Source organism: Rhinopithecus bieti, unplaced genomic scaffold, assembly GCF_001698545.2.
Source record: "Rhinopithecus bieti isolate Rb0 unplaced genomic scaffold, ASM169854v2 scaffold_41853, whole genome shotgun sequence".
NCBI classification, from domain to species: Eukaryota; Metazoa; Chordata; class Mammalia; order Primates; family Cercopithecidae; genus Rhinopithecus; species Rhinopithecus bieti.
In genome coordinates, this window is record NW_016817744.1 from 269,569 (window position 1) to 291,548 (window position 21,980).

General features: G+C 34.6%; 1 protein-coding gene across 2 annotated transcripts in view; it reads left to right on the top strand.

Moving 5' to 3' along the window:
• The window catches only part of TMEFF2 (transmembrane protein with EGF like and two follistatin like domains 2), a 255,523-nt gene that overhangs the window by 128,069 nt on the left and 105,474 nt on the right, over positions 1-21,980 (top strand). For both annotated transcript variants that reach the window (XM_017856107.1, XM_017856108.1), the window contains exon 5: positions 15,190-15,286. In XM_017856107.1, coding sequence (XP_017711596.1) covers positions 15,190-15,286 — 97 coding nt within the window. The remainder of the gene's footprint in view (positions 1-15,189; positions 15,287-21,980) is intronic.

Genomic DNA, 21,980 nt, shown 5'->3' on the forward strand with positions numbered 1-21,980 from the left:
CATAAGAATGGTACTTCAGATATACAGAGAAAAGCATTTGAGTATAGAGACAAAATCAGCTGCTACATATCAATATTTCACAAAGTTTTAAGTATTTCATTTCATTAACATTTTCTTTGAATCACACCACATATTTTCAGGGAAAAGACTTCTATTCATTTTATCTAATCTAAAATACGAATATTCATGAAGAAATCTAAGCAGCATTGAAGAAAAATGAAAGCAACAGTACAGGATGTTGTGTGGGTATGGATTTGGTCAGGAAACAGAATGTGTCTTGAGAGAGGAAAAAAATGCGTTGGTTCCCCCCGCCCCGCCCCCAGCTTTTGGGGATAGCCTGAATCAGCCACAGTCTGATCTTTGTATCAAAGTGCTTTAAGTTTTTTAAAGTATGCATGAGAGTATAGCTTTTAAAATACAAGTGATTATTAGAAAATATTTCCTGTATGTTCTGTGAAAGTGAAATTGGGCCTATTTAAGGATACAAGAATTTAGGTATCTTCTTGCACCTTTTTTGATAGTTATTATCAATATTAGCTCTATAGAAAAATTAAGGTCAAATTGTTCTAAATGTTCCAACAGTTTGCTCCTGTCTTCTCCTCTACTAGAGAGCAACACCCCTCAAACCTTATCTACTTCTACTCTCATCTCTTGTGTAAGGCCAGCAGACTATATATTCCTTGCTTCATACTGTCATTTTCAAACCACTTTCAATGCAATCCAGCATTACTATCCAATAAAATGCTTCTTATTTGAAGTTCATGCTGTTTGCCTATGCCACCTTTCCCCCATAGTTTAGTTATAGGTTGCTGAACTCCACATCACTATCACTTTTCTCAGTGACTCAGCGCATGACTTATTTTCGTATGTAGTCAGCCCTCTGTATTGTGGGTTCCATATCTGTGAATTTAACCAACTAAGGAATAAAATATTTGAAAAAACGTGATGGTTGCTTCTGTACTGAACATGTACAGACTTTTTCTTGCCATCATTCCCTAAAACAGTATAAGCATTATTTACAAACCATTTACATTGTAGTATTATAAATAGCATAGGGATGATTTAAAGTAGATGAGAGGATGTGCATAGGTTATATGCAATTACTATACAATTTTATATTAGGGAAGAGAGCATTTGTGGATTCTGGTGTCCACAGGGGTTCCTGGAACTAATCCCTCACAGACACTGAGAGATGACGGTACTCTTTTTTAGGGTAACCAATCAGGTACCTGGGTACTTGAGAGCTAATGGTGAAATTGACACGTTTCAGGTTTCTAAGAAGGTATAAGATCTATAATATAGACCTCATCCTACATGTAAGAATAAGCAGATTGCATCCATGCCACTTAGCCTCATCTTGTAAAATATTCAAGTAGTGCTAGGTTATGTAAAGTTAGACAGTAGTAAAACATCCCCCAAAATCTAGTGGCTTAAGAAAACCAAGGCTCACTTCTCCTTCTCACTACTTGTTCACTGCAGTTAGTTAGGCAAGATGCTAGGTGGGGCAGCTGGCTCTGCATATTGTAGTCGCCAGAGGATCTGGACAGAGAGCAGCTATCTTAAACATTGACATTACACCTGTCCCCAGGACATCAGTAAATCTCATCAGTTCTCTTTTCAAATTATATGCCACATTTGACACTTTTTACTATGTCTCTGCTGCACAGCCTCCTAATTTGGCCTCCTCCCTTACTTGTTCTAAGCACTCACACAGTAGGGAAAGAGTGCTCTTCAGGGTCTGCAACTTGCAATTACATGTTCTACCCTGAAGTGACCCCATGTCACTTTCCACTCAACAACTCATTAGTCAGAATAAATAATGTGACCCAGTCAACCACAGGGCACCTAGGAAATGCAGACTTGCCTTATGCCTGGACATTGACTGCACAACTTTAATAACTACCAAAGGGTCTATTTGATCTTTCTTCTCAACATTGGCCCCATAGTCCTCAGACTCCTCAACTTCAATTTAACCATCTGGACGTGTGGTTACATCTTGTTATTACCTAGAACTGCTATGATTTAAAGATCTCAAATTCTGAAATTTCTCTCTCTGACCACTAGTTCTTACCTCTCAAGCCCTGTGCTAAGATGGATATAAACACAAATGAAACATATGACATAACCTTGAAGAACTCAAGGTTAAACAGTGAAAGAATCATAAAAATAACTCAAGTTCTAGAATGCGATAATTACTAAGTACTTGTAGGGCCACAAATTAAGAGCCCAACACAAAGATGGAGGAAAGGGGAGGAAAGTGAGTACATCTTTCCTAAATGGTGTGATGCTGTAGCTGAATCTTCAAGTTAGAGTCTGAATCAGCCACAGAGGCAGGAGGAGACATGCCCTTATAGATAGTGATTACAGTGTGTATAAATCCCTGGCAACATGACAAGTATAATTGCAGCATAAGAAACATGCCCAGGGGGCTAGAGAGGAAGGTGAGATGGTAGGGTGGGGGAAAATCATGAAAGACTTTGAATACGATAATAAGGACTATGTATTTTCATCCTTAAAGCCTTTGAACTAAACAGGCTTATATCTTAATCAGACTTATATTTTTAAGAAGTCATTCAAAATTGTTTATTAATCTGTATTTCATAGTTATTAGAAATACTTCATTGGCTTCTAAAGTGAGGCATAATCTTAAATTATATGAATAACAGTGAAGCCCTACACAGCATGAATTTCAAAAATTTTGTCATTAATTCCATCGATGTGACCCCCTATGTTATAGTAAGACAGATCCTTTGACATTTAAAATGCTTCTTGGGTTTATTGTTTCCAATATGCCTTTATTCATTCACAAATCTAAATCATAACTTATACCTGAAAATTTTAGCTTATATGTCCTTCAATTTTTGTATAATATCCTTAAAACAAGCATTGAACAAAAGTAATAATGGTGCCAGTTAAACCTAAACCTTCATAGTTTAGGCCAATAGCAATTTTCCCCCTAAACTTGAAGATATACATATATATTTTTTTTTCTAAATCGAAAAAAATACAGGGAAATTGATTGATTTCCAATTATATTACAATTAAGGTATAACACATTTAAAAATAGAAGATCCATGAAACTTGATGCAGCTAGGAATGAAAGGAGTTTGAATAAAAGTCTAAAGTTGAAAATTACCCTGATTACAAGTTCTAAATAGAACATTGTTAATTTTAAAATTTATCTCTTTGCATTTATCTCTGGATAACCTTGGTGATCTAATGGCAGTAAAATTTTCTCTAAAACTCATGCATTTTTTTTTAAAACCAAATGTCTTTTCCACAAATATTTATTTTCACTTTATAGTTTCAGACTGAGCTAATGGTTTTGTAAGCAGACATATTGATTAGTTCAAAGTCAATTTCTAACCTATTCCAACTCTTCAGCTTTGTTAGACCATTTTGTGGGTTTTGTTTTTTGTTTTCTTTTTTTTTTTTCATTTTGTGGAAGATGGTCATGTCTTCTTTCACACCTGAAATCAAATAAATCTGACCTTCCTGTCCTTAAATGTTTGAGGATACATTTTTCTTCCTGCTATCTGTTGTTGTTGTTGTTATTGTTTGTATGCTGATTTAAAATAAAGTATGTGAAAACACTTTGGATAGATGGGAACGAAACTTAAGGTGCTGGGACCTCCTTAATTGGCTGCTCGTGGAGCAGATTCCAAGATGGAGCATCACTGCAGAGGTCTTCAGGGGTCCTAGGGGGTAGACTATAAATTATGTTTGAAACCAGAGCTTGAGGGGAGTTGTAAGCTGAAAGAGGGAATCACAGGAGTCACTGACTCTACCACCTAGAGCCAATAGCAAAAGAGAAATTGTAGAGATGAAATAGGGTCCCTCAATGTGAGTCAAGCAGGGGATCAAGGAAGGTATGTAGCTGGATCTAGCAAAAGACTGAAACTAATTACAGGCACTGAATTCCGTTTTGCCATTCTTTCTAATGTTTTGGTTATTGTAATTCCCCCCCCCCCCAAAAAAAAAAAAACAAAAAAAAAAAAAAACAAAAAAAAAAACAGGAACAAGGCCTTAGGTAACAAAACCAGGCTGAAAAATGTTACAGGCAATTCAAAAAAATTATTGCTATAAACTACTAATTTTACAAAATATGTTGACCTCTTAAAATTGACTTTTTATATTTTTGCTACTCTTTTATTTCATTGTTCTATTTATATCAAATAAGTTATATATTTAAACAAGCCTGATTTTTAAATTTCTTCTTTAAGTTTTACCTGGACTTAGAAGTTAGACTTAGATGGATAATGTGTCAGGCTTACAGTGAAAACTACTGCCCATAGTAGGCAAGTACTAAGAGAAAAGGATAAAGCCCTTATTTTGTTTTTGTCTTCATCAATAACAAAAGAGAAAATATCACTTTAGTGCTTTCTCTCATCCAAAGTCCAGAGCACTAAAACAAAGAGGCTGGAGCTCCAGGCAATTTCTGAAGATCTCTACCGGGGACTTCTTATCTATTTCTTACTTGCTCCTTTGCTCCTCCCTTGATCCTTTTACTCCTCAATATAAGAAACCGAATTTGGATGTTTCAGAGAAAGACTTTTACTATAGGCTCCACAATATATTTATCTGTTTTTGTTATGTTGTTTTGTGTTTCTTATTCCTCTGTTCATACAAATATTTCTACTTCAGCATCATTATAAGGTCAAAAATTCACATTTGAGATGCTCAGCTGTGAACTTCCTTCAAAGAACCATCTTACTTGGAATAAGATAATGACTTTTCTTCACCTTTAACACTTTCTTAATGGTAATGCCTTAGAGTGGCAGAGCAATTTGGAGGGTGCAAAGCAAAGTCACACATCCTCCTATTTAATCTGCATGAGCAAGGCAGGCATTTTATTTTACAACTGAAAGTTCTGAGCCTCAAGAAAGACTCTGGACAACCCAAATCTACTTCTTTTAGCATTGGGAGAATTTTGTGAAGATGCAAGTGCATTTAGATTACTTAATGTCATTTTCAGTTTTAAGTGTCACTATTAGATTTTCATTTCAGTAAGAGACATGGGAGATATGTTTAAGAAAGGCAGGTTTGTAAGTATATAAATCAGCTAGTTAGAAGGTTACTTTAAAATTTAGGCAAGTTATGATAAAGATCACAACAACTACAGTGGTGACAGAATGGGAAAATATTTAGGACATAAACATGGAGTAAGTTATTAACAGATTATGAAGTCCCTCTACCAAAATATTTAGTAGGTTAAAGTTAACTCAATTGGCAATTAAGTCTTTATTTGATTATTCAAATGAAACTTGCTCTATCACAAAATACCTTTAAGTCATCAAAACAAAATGCCATTTGCTAAAGACATACAGAAGTGTAAGTTAATAAAGATACATCTTTATTCGTTAGAGGCTTACTAATTAGAAGAATTAAGTACAAAGTTGGCAAGCAACAAATTGATGTAAGAAAGACTTAGAAAGACTTTTGGTCTTCCTTTATTCACATTAATTTTCCTGCAGTGTTTCACATCTTCTTCTTCCTTGTTACATCACCTCAACTGATCACCTCCTTAAATGTAAATACAAGAGAGACAACGAATACAAGTAGAGGAGATCAACTTCATCTTGCCTTTTCAGTGGCATCGCCTCTCTACATATGTACCCACATACTCTGCCATCCCTCTTCCTCCAGAAGACATGGTCCTGCTTCTAAGACCAACCACCACACCTCTCTCTAAACCCGGTCCCTACTTTGCTCCTGTAATTACCGGCTTTCCTTCCCATCTAACTTTGTTCCTCTATGCTCTATGATTCTTCTTAGCACACAATGATGCCTGAGCACTACTCTTCCATAAAATCTCTCTCTTGACCCTACATTTTTATCCAAGTAATGCTGCATTCTCTGTTCTCCTCATTAGCAAATCTGTGTGAAAGTATTGGCTACATTTACTGTTTCCACTTAGTAACCTCCCAGGCTTTTCTCAATCCCTTCTAACTGGGATTTGCCCTGCAGTAGCCCAAGCAAATGTTTATAATTTACCAATAAAAAAGAAATTTCTCATCTTTCAGGAATTAAATAAGGAAAAAATTAAAACTGTTTATATGAATATGCATAAAATGATTCAAATAAATTATCCTGGGAATAACAAAACTATATTTAATTATAATACCATATTGTTGGTATGATATATTTTCATGAAGTCTGGCATAGTAACCTGCTCTAAATGAATTTTGCTATGCATGATATCAGGCTGTCTGCCTTCCTTCCTTCCTTTCTTCTTTTCTTCCTTCCTGACTTCATTAATCTCTTTCTCCTGTTTAAAGTAACTGAGTATCTTCAGTTGTAACTGACAGGCTTAAATGATAATAGAATTCTCTCTCAATATAGTAGCTTTGTATTAATCTCTTAAATTATTTTTCATTAATATGCAAAAGATAAATTATGTGTGATTTCTAAAGAAGCTTTGTCAAGCTCTAGCAAACTAGCTTAATTATGAAAAATTAAATATTCTGTAATGATCTCTTCTTTTGAAGTCTTTAATATGAAATTACATTTGTTTAATCATAAGCTTGGTTCTTGGGCTTTTCAAGTGGATTTTGGAATTGTAAACCATTATGTTTGAGTGTAATTTCAGGCTTTCTTTAGTTTTGGCATTAAAATCAATTTAAAATTAAAATTATCAGTGGTGATATGTTTTTTAATCAAAAAGAAACAAAGATAATGGATTTCCTCCCTAAAATCTGAACTCATGTTACTGCACTACGACAGATACATATGCAGTATTTTGTTTTAGTTTTATAGATAACAAACCAAAATGCTACTTCTTGTTTTCACATTTTAATAATATGATGTAACAGTATAACTATTATTCATATGACTCATATATCATAATCTATGAAAAAAAGGAAAGTGTTTTCTTATTATTATTTTTCTTTAAAGTCATATTGGGGTATCTAGGGAAAATATAGAAAATTTTAAAGAAAATATGACTGCAGCTCAAAAACAACAACTTAGAATTGTCTGGGCCTCTAGGAACTGTCAACAGCTTCCATCATTTAAATTCAACTTACTCACATGTGGGAGAAGCATATGGAGGGAAAACTCACACAAGATGCAAAATAGGCAAGTTGTACAAATTAAAGAACAGAATGGAGAGTTTTTATTTAAAATTTTCTTTTTATTTTATAAGTCAAATATGTCCCGTATTTGAATGTAAACTCACAGTTCAGATTTTTTGTGATAATGAGACAATAATTTTATAATTTATTCAAAAGAAAATTGCTGTTCATAACTTGATAGTCATTTTAGCTACCACAGATATGTTAAATGCTATCACTAATCATTTATTTATCTATGTAAATAAAGTGAAAAAAAGATAAGCCTATCAAGAACTATTTTGTTACCTATTTAAGAAAAAAACGCTGACCACTAGATTGATATTGACTAAAATAGGAGAAAAGTACATTCTAAAGTTTGAGATAACCAGATTAATATCTGCATAAAATATGTGTAAAAGCTCTTTTCTCAGCTTTGTAATAATTTAAATGAGTGTAGAACCAGTATTTTTGTGTCATATTTTAAATCTAGAAATCTCCTTTTTTTTTTATTTGTTAACATAACCTGATAGTTTCAGGGACCTCCTGCTTTATTTCACACTTGATGTATGTAAATGTTTCTATTTATACACATTTATAGTGTGTTTAATGTTATGCTATTCTTAATTTAAAAGGGATATCTTACATGTTGATGAGAGAGATGTACTAGAGCTACATGGAAGAGAAAATTTGAACCATGCATGAAGTAGGAATAGTAGTGTTATGTTGGGAGAAAGTCAAAATGTAATAGAAGAAACATACCTTAACTATTATGAAATCTATCCTGACAAAGAAAGAAAATGTTAGAAAGTTTGAAGGCAGATTTGGAGAAAATTAAAAGGAGATCTTGGTTTGTATAGGCAAGTAAAGCAACCAAAATCTGAACTGTGGAGAATGATGTAAAAATATTTATTTCCTTAGAATTTATCAGGAACATTAATCCATATTTTATTAGTCAGCTTTCACTAGGTAAAGCTAAAATTACAGATGACCTCAAAATCTCAGAGGCTTACAGAATCATTGGCATATTCCTTGCTTTGATAACTGAAGTCAACTGTGGCTGTGCTCTGTGTATTTTTTCCTTCTGGAACTGGTTGAAGGAATAGCCCATATTTTGAAATGTGTCTTTTTTGTACAGAAGGAAAGAGCAAGAAAAAAGAAATTCACATGATAGCTTTTTAATAGCTTCTATTAAGAACTCTCTCAATTCCACTCACATTTCAATGGCAAAAGCATGTCAGAAAACTAATGATGATATCAGGGAACTGCAAGTCATGCAGCTATGGCAAGAAACATATAATCCTTTTATCAGAAAGGGAGGAAAGATAATGGGGGAAAATGATACAATCTACTCTGCATCATATGCCAAAAGTGTTTTTCATGGAGAATGTGGTACTACAGATAAGTCTTGAAAAGTTAGGGCAAATACAGAACAGACGTCAAATCATTTAGCAGCGATTGGCAGGGGTCTTCATTTGTACAGAAAACTTTAGCTTTTTGCCTTTGAAATTAACACAAAAGAGTAGAATGGCAGTATAAAGTAAAAATAATTTTTTAAAAGGACATGAGTTTTATCACATAGGTAGAAATAAAATGCATGACAATAAGATTGCAAAGACTGGAATATGATAATTAGAAATATACTGTCATAAAGTTAGTAAATTTTTCATGAAATAATAGATTAGAATAATTTAAAGATGCCTGTTGTAATCCTTAAAGCAACCACCATAATAATAACAAAGAAACACTACCTCCCCACCAAAAATTTATTGGAGATAAAGTAAAATATATACCTAAGAATACTTTATTACACACAAAGAAGACACAATTGGAAACAGAGAAACAGAAGATTGGTCAAATACGAAGCAAACACCAAGTTGGTGAGCTTAAAACTGAACATATCAGTAATTGAAGTAAAAGGACAGAACACCCTGATTAAATCCAGACTAGATTTTTTTATAAGTTAGACTAAATTGTATGTCGTTTAAAAGAAACACACTTTAAATTTAAGGAGCAAAGAGATTGGAAGTAAAATGATGGAAACAATAAGCAAAAAATTAACCTGGTGAGGCAATGTGAATATCAAAATAAAGTAGATTTCAAGCTGAACAGTGCTAGTAGAGATTTTAATGGGGCATTTCATAATGATAAAAGAATCACTTATTCAAGAAGACATAAGACTACTAAAAGTTTATACCCCCAGTACAAAGCTCCCAAGCATGAGACAAAAACTGACAAAACAAAAGAGAACTAGACACGAATTTACGGACACCAATATAGATTTTAACACTATTTTCTCAGTAATAGATAAAACAATTAAATAAAAATCAGTATAGTTATGGATGATTTGAACAACACTAACCATCGATGTAAGCTAATTAACATTAATAGAAAATTGTTCCACACTAGAGCAAGTTACAACTTCTAAGGTGCACATGGAATACACATAAAGATAGACCATATCCTGGGCCATAAAACAAGTTACAATACATTTCAAAGTATTTAAATTAAACAATGTGTTCTCCAATGATGATAAATTAAATTATTAAATTTAATGAAGAGGAATAAAAATAATATGCCTTTGAAAACCCCAAATATTTGGAAGTTAAAACACACTACTAAATAATTCATGAGTCTAAGAAATCTCAAAGGATATTACAATATATATTTTGAACAGAAATATATGAAAACAACATATCAATATTTGTGGTATGCAGCTAAAGCAATCTTTAGAAGGCAATTTATACATTTTAATACCCATATGAGAAAACAAAAAAGACATAAAGTCAAGCATTTCTACTTCCATTTTAAGAAACTAGAAAAATAATAAATTAACTCTTAAGTATGTAGCACAAGGATATAAGAACAGAAATCAATAAAATAAAAAAAAATGAAATAGCCTTGTATAAAGAAATCAAATTTGTAATTGAACAACAAGAACAAAAAAATCACTCCAGGACCAGATAGTTTCACTAGTGAGTTATAACATATGAATAAAAAATAATACTAATCTGACACAAATTCTCATAAAATAGCAGACTTGGGAACACTTTTCAGCTCATTTCATGAAGGGCAGGCATGGAAAACACAAGAAAAGAAAATTACAGCCAATGTATTTCGTGAAAATAAATACAAAAATGCTCTACAAAATATTAGCAAATGAAATCCAGCAATATATTAAAAAGTTAATATACAAAGATCAAGTTTGACTTTTCCCGGGAATGCAAGGTTGGCACTGTCAACAAAATAGACCGAGAAAAATATTGCAACACATATAGCTGACAACAGGTTTGTACCCAAAAGATATTAAACATTCCTGCAGGTGGAGAATTTAAAACCACCAACAACAATAATTTTGCCTTGAGATTCAGTAATCCTGCTGCTAGTTATTTATTCAAGAGAAATAAAAACATATGTGTACACAAAGTCTTTTACAAGGATTTGTACAGCAGCTTTATTCATAAATACCCAATTATAATTTTCAGTCAATAACTGAAAACAACCCAGATATCCTTCAACAGGAGGGTGAATAAATAACCTGCAGTGTCTCATTCGGTGGAATACTAAGCAATAAAAAGATATAAACTATTGATACATGCAACTACCTGAATTAATTTCAAAAGTTATTATTTTGAGTGAAAGAAACTTGACACAAAAATTACATATTGAATTATTCCACTGATATGATGTTCTAGAATAGTTAAAACTAATCTGTGGTGATAGAGATCTACCCATATATAGACAGGGTAGTGGTAGGGCAATGCCTGGGAAGGGTAACCAGAGAACTTTCTGGGATGATAAGTTGTTCTGTGTGTCTTTATATGCACTTCTCAACACTAATTAAAGGCTACTGAGTTAGTCCATTTGCATTGCTCTAAAGGAATACCTAAGGTTGGATGATTTATAAGGGAAAAAAAGTTTATTTTGGCTCATGGTTCTGCAGGCTGTATGAGAAGCATGGTGCCGGCATCTGCTTCCAGTGAGGCCTCAGGGAGCTTTTTACTCATTACAGAATGCATAGTGGCAGCAGGTGTGTCATGTGGCAAGACAGGCAGCAAGAGAGAGAATGAAGAGGTTCCAGACTCTTAAACAAGCAGCTCTCACCAGACTCTTAAACAAGCAGATCTCATGTGAACTAACTGAGTGAGAATTGCCTCATCACCAAGGGTATGGTTCTAAGCCATTCATAAGGGATCCACCCCCATGATGCAAACACTTCCTACCAACCCGTACCTCCAACATTGAGGATTACATCTCAACATGAGATTCATAGAGGATAAATATCCAAACCATATCAGGTACCCTTAAGATCTGTGTATGGTCATCCTTCAGTCTTCTCAGGGGATTGGGTCCAGGACCCACCTTCCCCACAGTATACCAAAATTTGTGGATGCTCAAGTCCCTGATGATATTAAAGTGGTGTATCCTATTCATATCCTCACATATAATTTAAATCATCTCTAGATTACTTGGAATACTTAATACAACATAAATGCTGTGTAAAAATTTGTTATGCTATATTTTTATTTTTTATTATTTTTTATTTCTGGATTGTTATTTTTTATTTTTTTCTGAATATTTTGATTCAAGATTGGCTGGATTTGTGAATGAGGAACGAGCAGATATGGAAAGATGACTTCATTTCACTGGATTTCAGTTTTAATTGCATTTTTAACAAAGTGAATTACAATGCTTACCCATGTTTGAACATTCGAGTTCACTGTTTTCAGAAATGGTATGACAGGTTAAGAATATTATAAGTCACAAGAAGCATGATAGTGAGAACTGGGTTCATCATCATGTAGGACCAGCAAGAAGAACAGGGTGGTGATGGAATTCAACCTTCAGAAGAAATTAGCAGGGCAGAGAGATTTGAGAGAGAAGTAGCTCAATCATTTCTTGTAATCCCTCCACTTCCAAACCTCCCTAAAACGATTAAATACGTTTTAATGGAAGGGCAGAATATTAGGGATAATGTGCTTTCAGTAGCTCCACTTCCCTCACCCCTAAAATTTGCCTCAATCATTTGCCAAAACCTAAGTTTCTATAAAATAATGGGAAATAATTATCTTACTTTGCAACTCAAAATAAAAGAGCTTAAAATACAAATGCATGATTAAAATAATACTTTAAGATAAATGAATTTTATTCCTAATCAGTGTATGGATGCAAATAAGCACTGATCTTTCCTGTTACTGGTAATATAGAAAGAAGAGAAGGAAGTAGCAGTCCAATTTAACACACATTTACTGAGAGTGTAACGTGTACTAAATCAGTGGTTTTCAAGCTTTTGTTACTGTGACCTTTAGTAAGAATTGCAATTTATATTGCAACCCTGTATGTAAGTACATATGTATAGCTAAAGCAGTGTTATAAAATAAAACATGTACTTGCTAACTAAGATGCAGTCTGTTATTTACTAGACTAGTATAGTGTTTTTCATGTTTACAGAAATGCAAGTCATGATGCATTAATTTCACTACCCGCTAAAAGGTTGTGAATTGTGGTTTGAAAAACACAGTGCTATTCTTTCTACTCAAAATGTGGTCTGTGGACCAACAGCAGCAGCATCTGGGGACTTTAAGAAATGCAGAACCTGAGACCATACCTTGCACCTAATGAATCAGAATCTGCATTTTAACTAAACCTTCAGGTGCTTCCTGTGCGCTTTAAAGCATCGGAAGCCCTGAGCTAGATGATACCTGAGTAGGGTGTTCTGGATAGCTGAAGCCTTCTTGGTATTGTTTAAGGCAGAGATTCTTCCTTGGAGATAGTCTGTATTCAGAACAGGCATATTCAAGCCCCCAACTAAGTCCAATTCAGTATCTCCAAGGATATCTCAGGTCATTTTTATTAAAAAAAAAGAAAAAAAACTTGTTAACAAACAAGATCCATGAAAGCCTCTGAATCAGATCCTGTTTAAGAACCACTGGTATAAAAAGTGAAATGAAAGTTGTGCACTGATTAAGTCGTTTGTTTGTTTACTATTATACAAAGGCACAAACCTATGCTTCCAGTAATATGGAAAGATTTTATTTTATATTTCTTTGTGGGTGACTTCATAGAAAGGCACTTTATTCACACAATACTTATTGATGGGGATATTCCCACTGCTTCTTTTGAATGTACTTCTCCTTATCGGAGAATTTCCAAACATCTCCATTTTACCAATAATTGCCGTTTTATAGAAATGTAATGTGACTTCTGGTAGAAATATTATTATTAGTCCTGCTGAGATAGCAAAATTTATCCCTGGATGACCTCCAGTCGATCCCTTACCAAAGATCTCAACTGCTGAAGAAAATGGGGCTGTCTCTAAGTGGCCATCACTGTTCATTAAGGTCCTTGCCATTGTGTTCGTATCTTTCCTGAGTAATGGGAAGTTTTAGTCTGGAAGTTGCTAATCTTGCTAACACTAAAAGGCTTTCTCCCATTAGCAGCTTCTGTGTTGCATTAATAATAAGAAAGTAATACAGAGACCGACCTCAGCTGTTCAGTCTCCCCTGAGATGAGGCCCCAACTTCCCTCTTATCCCCATGGTCCACTCTAATGGTCTTGCCTATATTAAAGTAGTAGAGTGGATAATAAGATAAGTGCTGTTTATTTTATCAGAGTCTAAAATTTCTTCTTCTTGTTGGGGAGGACACGTTTTTTTTCTTAAGACATCCAAATTGAAAACTATACCATCAATACTTTTGCAATTGAAATTGACCTGTTTACTTCATACTGTTTTAAAAATGTAAGCGTTGACTATCAAGCACAGGAAAAAAAAAATGTTTTAGAAAAAATAAATCCCTCCACCTTTCTTGGAAGAGTTACAAAACAGATAACTCTCCTAGGGATGTCGTCTTGTTCTTTTTTGAGTAAATCAAATTACTCATCTGAACAGCAGTAGATTAAAGAAAACTAAAGATCTTTGATTTTATAAGTATTAAAAACTCTTGTTAATAAACAAAGAAGAAATGAAGAGAAAATAACATATTAAAACAAAGTAAGTAAGATTGGATTTGATAGGTGCAAGGTGCATGTTAATAAATTGTCTTTGTTATTTAAAATGTTCATAAAGACAGGAACTAATGCTGGGATTAATTGCTTATGTTCTTTTTCTGTTTAAAATGTTATCTTTTGCAGAAGTGCACTTCTTAAAGATTCCCTTGATTTCAACATCTGTTTTTAAGTGTATATGATCTGTGTATGCAATAGTTAGTTGATTGCAATTTTCATTTTAAAATAAAACTACTTTTCTTTCAATGATATATTTTAACTGGGAAAAGAGGTAATTCACCTTGAAAGTGTTGCTCATTCCTTGCACTCAAATACTAGAAATTTTTTCTCAATTTACACTGTTGTATCCTGATTTTGAAAAGCTTACTTTATAATTGGGTGATGTATTGCCCATTTTTGTACTTATCACTTAGAGGAAAAAAGGACCAATATCAATCATCATTATCATCCATGACTAAACAGTGACTCAATGTATTTTTTAAAATAAAATACATGTTCATAACCCTCTAACAAGGAATCACTGTGATTAGCTCTATGCAATACTTACGTGAGATTCAATAAATGACAGTAAAAAACAACTAAAAGCTATTTTCTAAAAACTTATAATCAACATTTTTTTTCTTGTAAGTACTTAACTGTTTGAGGGAAAAAATGTGGGCATACCTAATAAATCAGGGATGCTCATCTAAATTTTTAAAAATTATACATGAAAACTTTCTTTGGACCAAAAGGTCCATAATCTGGAAATAAGAAAATGCTAAATATGTTTCAGTAAAATAGACAGTAGATCTTTCCCCCAGAGAGGTGAAAATTTAACTCCCTGTTAACTAAATAACTCTTTCATATGGTCTATTTATTAGGCAAATAATGTTGATGAATACAATAAACTCACATGTTTGTTGTTTTATTTAGCATGCAAAATGCAAACGTGTTCACCACATACCAATGGGAAGCATATTATTGTTAGAGTTGTCTTTAAATTGGAGGAACAAAAGAGTTGCTCATGACATTCTTATGAAGCTTCAATAGCAGACAGGTCCATTGGGAAAGTAGAGCTTTAATACAGAATTGTCCTGGGGTTGTAGATATAATGCACAATTATCTGAATTCATTTTACATTTTTTCTTTCCTACAGTCCATGAAGGCTCTGGAGAAACTAGTCAAAAGGAGACATCCACCTGTGATATTTGCCAGTTTGGTGCAGAATGTGATGAAGATGCCGAGGACGTCTGGTAATATGCTGTTTTTATTCTTTTAGACAAAATAATGACAGTGATTAATTTCTTTTTAACGCCATCAACCATTCTGCAACAGAAGACATTGTCTGCATTTTATTTTCTTATTCAGTTCCCAAGTAAAAAAAAAAAAAAAAATGAGGACTAATAACAGCAAGGAATTTCTGGAACTGGATTTAGAGGTGGGCCAGCCAAGCAGCTATCCATGGCATTACTTGACAAGGTACACTAAAATATCATTGAAGCCTCCCAAAACTGTCAATGTTAGGATATAGAGGGGAAAAAAGTCTTATTTACTAGAATGTCTTTGAAAAAGTATCATCAGGGCTGGGTGTGATGGCTCAGGCCTGTACTCCCAGCACTTTGGGAGGCCAAGGCAGGAGGATCACTTGAGGCCAGGAGTTTGAGATCAGCCTGGGCACAAACGAGACCCATATCTATACAAAAAAAAATATTAATTAGCTGGGTATGGTCGCACTAGCCTGTAGTCCCAGCTACTCAGGAGGCTGAGGTGGGAGGATCACTTGAGCACAGGAGGTTGAGGCTACAGTGAGCTGTGATCATGCCATTGCATTCCAGCCTGAGCCACAGAGTGAGACTTTATCTCAAGCTATTTAAAAGGCATCATCAGGAAGCAATAGATGATCAGAGTTAGTCTGTTTGGGTCTCTATAACAAAATACCGTAAAGTGGGTAGCTTATAAACAAAATAAATTTATTTCTCACCATTCTGAAGGCTGAGAAGTCCAAGATCAAGGCAGATTTAATGTCTGATAAGAGCTCACTTTCTCTTAAAATAACCTTCTTCTTACTGAAGCTTCACATGGCAAAAAGGGCAAGGGAGGTCTCTGGAGCCTGTTTTATAAGGGCACTAATCCCATTCATGAAGGCTCCACCCCCATAACCTAATGGCCTCCCAAAGGTCCTACCTCCCAATGCTATCATCTTGGAGGTTAGGATTTCACCATATGAATCTGGGGAGGGGGACACCAACATTCAGATCATACCAGTTGCTAATCTGACTTCTAAGACAATGGAGTAACTACTCTTATAAAGATATGTTCATCAAATAATGAATCATACTTATTATTTTGAAAGGGTACCAACATTTTAGCCTTCTACTGTATTGGTCCCACCTTAAGCACATTGAAAAGTGAATAACTCAAACTTCTGAGGGGTTCTTTGTGTCATGATAGTGAAAAGAAGCAGCCTCTTTTTTATTCCTTTCCTCTTCTGTCTTCTGCTCCTCCCCTCCTCCTCTTCCTCTTCTTCTTCTTCCACTTTCTCTTCTTCTTCTCCTCCTCCTTTCCCTGTCTTCCTCCTCCTCCTCTTCTTTTCCTTCTCCTTTGTCTTCATCTTCTTCCTATTATTATTATTACTATTATTTATCTCTTTTTCTTTTTTACATATACCTCACCCTTTTCAGGAAAACATCTGGCTGCTCTTTATTTTCTTCAGTATGCAGACTGTGCTTGCCTAGAGCAGTTAACCATCATTTTGATCAAAGTTTTATGAGTAAGGGGGAAATTCGTCTAAGGAAAATGAAGAAAAAAAATTAAGACAAGATTATTTGGCAGTAGTAAAACAGTCTGCACTTAAAATATTTTTCAAGTGAAGATTCTATCTGAGTAAACGGTGGTTCTTAGGGTAAACTACGTACTTACAAATAAACACTGCCTTTGAATAGCCAAGTGAAATAAACATCTATTACTAAACTCAGACAGCAGTAGAGTTTTCATACCTGTCAAACACTTCTAGCCAGTGGGCAGCTAGGAGCCAAGTGAGAGTCTATGCACTGGTTTGACCATCTTGTGGTAAACAAATGTATGTTTTTTATTGAGACAGAGTCTCACTTTCTTTTTTTTTTTTGAGACGGAGTCTCACTCTGTTGCCCAGGCTAGAGTGCAGTGGCGCGATCTCAACTCACTGCAAGCTCCGCCTCCCGGGTTCGAGAGATCCTTCTGTCTCAGCTTCCCGAGTAGCTAGGATTACAGGCGCGCACCACCATGCCCGGCTAATTTTTGTATTTTTAGTAGAGACAGGGTTTCATCATGTTGGTCAGACTAGTCTCAAACTCCTGACCTCAGGTGATTTGTCCACCTCGGCCTCCCAAAGTGCTGGGATTACAGGTGTGAGTCACCACGCCCGGCCAACAAATGTTATGTTTTTTTAAAAACATCCTAGGTACCTTAATGGCTGAGGAATTTGTGGTTCCCAAAATTGAGAGATTGCCAGAGGTACCATGAGAATTTTTTTAAACATACCAGTTATTTAGTTCTGCCCCAAAATTAATGAATCAGAATTTCAGAGAAGCGGGGCTTAAAATTTTAGTTTTCTACAAGTCCCCCGGGTGATTATGGAAATACTACTCTAAAATAAGTTACTAATTCAAAGACTCTTTCTCCTTCCTAAATGCTTTAGGGCTCTTCTGTAGTCATAAGATCAAGACACACAAATAGGAAATGTATCCTTAAAATATTTTGTTTCTAACGTTTGTTGGTGACTGCATCTGTGTTTCAGCATCATTTTTTCAAGCTGTTTTCTTGTAAATTATTTCACTTAAAAAAAAATGTACATGAGTCTCTATCTTTTTTTAAGAATTTTAATTTTCCTAGTTCCTTATCTTTTTAATGATCATTCTTTAAGTGGTATAGCTCCACTTTCCAAGTACAGATATTTAAGACATGAACTTGTAAGAGCAGCTAAAAATTACTGGTTGCTTACAATGGGTTTTATCCTTTTGTACCATTTGTATACCTTTTTTTTTTTCTCAGCTATCTTCAAAATAGCCATGGCAGGTAAATTCCTTTATTATTTTACTTTGAAAAGAGAAAACTGAGTTTTAAAGTGTTAAAGTGGCAGGACCAAGATGAAGACAGGAGGTGAAAGTAACTAAAGGGTTACTTTAGCATAACAATTTAGTTGAATTGTTAGCATAACAATTCAACCAAAGATGCAATGGAAACAATATGTCTTTGCTGTCATGTCTAGACAATGAGATGGCCAGATTGCAGGCAGCATGTTTGCAGTGACTCTCCAAGGCCTGCAAGGTTAGAGCTGGTCTAGGTAGGTATTTGCAGCTGGAAGTGGGAAAACATCCAAGCAAGCAAGGGGTTAATCCTGGTATTCTTGCAGAAGTTCAGATCCATGGTATGAAGGCAGTATGAAGAGATATGGGCAAGGGTAGTGACACCAGAAAGGCTTAGCAGTTGTCTACAGGGCCCAACCATAACAACTGTAATTCAGAAAATAAGTTCAGTTACAAATGGGACAAGGAGAAGGACAAAGCAGAACCTTAGTCATGGAGAAATTGGTGTCAATCAGAAAAACTCATCAAGAACTGAAATAGGAGAGCCTGAATAGATACTGGAACTGCTATACAAAGTCAAGCCTTGGTTACAAGTGGCTGGGAGAAGCATAGCCTACATCTGAGAAATAAATTACAAGGTCAGAATGAAACCAGCAGCAAAGCTGTCTGAATGCTAAATCAGTTAACTTTTGGCTACGATATCTTGTATACCCCCAGCATAGGGACAAGATTAGCTCCAAAATGCAGAATAAGCCTGAACCTCCAGATGGGGGCTAAGTGGCCACGGCTGTGAAGATTAGAGGGCTGTAGGGGCAGGGAGCCAAGAAGATCATTAGACTTCCAAGGCAAGAACGAAAGTTATTAGTGTTTAAATAAAATGTATTTAAAATGTTCAATGTAAGCAATAAGGAATTGTGCTGAAATGACAAGTGCATTGATTTTCATTTACATACCTTGTATGTTAACATACCTTTGTATGTTAACATATTGTATTAGTCATGGCCATGAAGGGCAGATTGGAAACAGCTGAAGGACACAGGAATAAAGCAATGAGTGAAATTAAATAGGCATAGAATGAAAGAGGCTGTAAAGTAAGATAGGAAGCAATAGCGGAGCGATCTGACTGTAGTACCAGGCAACAGAACCTTCACTAAATCAAGGAAGCGTTGATACGCAATTGATTTTGGATGACACCATGGCCACGTTCTCTCAAACATAAAATACTACATATGCTGTGTGGCAACAAAGAGTACAACTTATTGTTTCAGTTTTATCCTTTAACACTAACTAAACTATAATTTTATGTGTACAGATTTCCTCAATCCTGCACTATGAAGTAATAACAAGATGTGAATAACTGCTGACATGAAATAATGTTCTTACTATATCCACAATACTGAAACAAAGGTGAAAAATTAATCCCCAATCTTTCTTTAACCCTGGCCTAATAAGTTAATATTTTGCATTTTGCCACACAGTTAAATCTAGTTATTCAAACATTCTTAAGTACTTTCAAGATGAAGATAAATCTTTATTAGAATAAAAACATCAGTACATGGTTAACTGATCATGTTTTCATAGTTAGATGAGTTTTTGAGTTCAGAAGAAAGTCACACTGGAGATGGGAATTAAAAAAAGTAATAAATAGGGGAAGGAGAAGGAGAATAAAATAAGAGGAGAAAAAGTAATAATCAGATGGCATTGACAAACTATGATACTAATGACATAACATTTTAATGCTTTTATTTTGAGAAAACAGATGGCTTGTAATCTAATATAAGACCCTAGTTTATGTTCTGTGATTTCATTTCAAGGTTTTCTCTTGCATTTTCTTATATGGAGAATATCAAGGCTGTAAAAAATTAGAAAATTTTAGGTTCTCTCAATAGGAAAGGAAGACCATTGCTACAAAATATTTTTTTTCAGTTATAGGTATTAACTTAAATGTAGGAAAGGATTGAGCTTCCAAAAGAGGGTTAAAATTCAACAGGACAAGTTATTCACACGCCAGTACATCCATTCTCATAATTATCTTTCATTAAAGAAGGACTTCAAAAGTAGCTGAAGCACCTGTGTGAAGGGATGTGTGTGCCTGTTTATGGGGAATGGGTTACGAGAAGAAGAAAGGGCTTAAAAGATCATTTCTCTTTATATCTAGACTGAAAACAGCCAAAACTAATACATTTATACATAAAAGAGACTCTCAAATACACCCTGCCAAATATAATTTATAAAGAAGAATGGCTTATAAATAAGTCAAATATAATAAAATTGACTCGTTGCAAAGTAATAAAGCTCCATCTGATAGCACTGGGAATACCAACTTATGATTTCAGCAAATATTTCTGATTTCACTTTAGAAACAGCTTTATATTCCCTTAATTATCTTACCTGATAAATTATCTCAGTAAGTCCAAAGTAGGTCAGTGGAAACTCTTTTCTGTGGGAACTATTCCTTAGAAGTAATTAGCCTGGAAGTTTCTGTTGGTTCTGTCAGTCACAAGTAGTTCAGAGCCCTGGGGTTGACACTTGATTTAATATACATATACATACAAAAGCATTGATAGCTGGGTCTGACCATAGGAATAGCTAGGTATGAAATTGGCTGCATGCCTAATATTTCCAGGAAGAGCGAACAGGTGCACAGGTATAAGAGCAGATGCAGCCAGATGACAAATGACATAAAGGGACAACTTAAATTATTAGGTATATTTGCTTTATATGTATTCTTCATAGCTCTTTATTCCTGTTTTAACTTTGCTTTTGTAGTATTCTCTACATGCCACTCAGGCTCCATTAGCGATATCATATTGGCTTAAATGCTATTAACTCCTTAGTAGTCATTCATTTTGTCTTTGAAAGCATTAATAATATTTTCCAGTTTTAGTGTATAATATCCTTAGTGTTTGAGTGCAATGGTAAGAAAGGAAAGAAGCAAAGTTGTTGCAATAAAATGAGTTCCAAAGAGGAATTAATGAATGTCTATTATTTTCTCTATTTCATGGATGTTCCATAATTGAAACAGGGTGTGGGATCTGGCATTTCTTTTCTGGGTGTCTCTTACAAAGACAGTTTAGTTTGAAGTCTTTAACATCTTGCTCCTTTGATCTGAGAAGGCTCCTTGTCACTAGGAAGACTGTGTGTTGTTGGCAACCTGCCCACATTTAATGCATTTTGGATTGTGGAGGCTCATGAATATTTGAAGTGGGGCAATGGCCATGGATGATCCTTGGCACTAGATTTCCTCATAGGTATAAGTAAATTAGACATTAGGTCTTGCTGACTTTAGTACCTTTGGGTTGTGAGTTTGATAGGGAAAATTAAGACACCTCTGAGGAAAATACAGAAAGTGGTTTTATTTAAAACCACTCCTGGTTGACAGTTGAACAAAAAGATTGTGTTTAAAGTGGAAACTGCAATCTTTGTATTGTTTTTCTACTAAGTAAAAAGAGCAGACTCGGATATGGTATATTTAAAGAGGATGCTGATTAGTCACAAAATTAGCCACCTAAGAATTCATTCAGTTTCTCCCTAGGGTGTTTCCCTTTTATTAATTTCCTTTGCTCTCTGGCCCCAGAAGTGTAACTGGTAGCCAACATTAGGTCTGGTTTCTAATATGAGTTTACTCATGGAGACAATGAAAAAAAAAAAAAAAAAAAAAAAAAAAAAAAAAAAAAAATAGATCTGGTCTAGAAAATCTAAGGTTTTGTTGAATGTATACATGGCTTTTGAGAAAACATTTTAGTTCCAAGATTCCTGAAGTTGAGGTATGACCTCCCTCCATTTACCTCTTATCCCCACCTTGAAGACAGTAGCTGTCACCTCTGAAAGTTGCAGTAGAGTTTTCTGTTTGAGTCAATGAGTGGGAACTGAGGAGTAGATA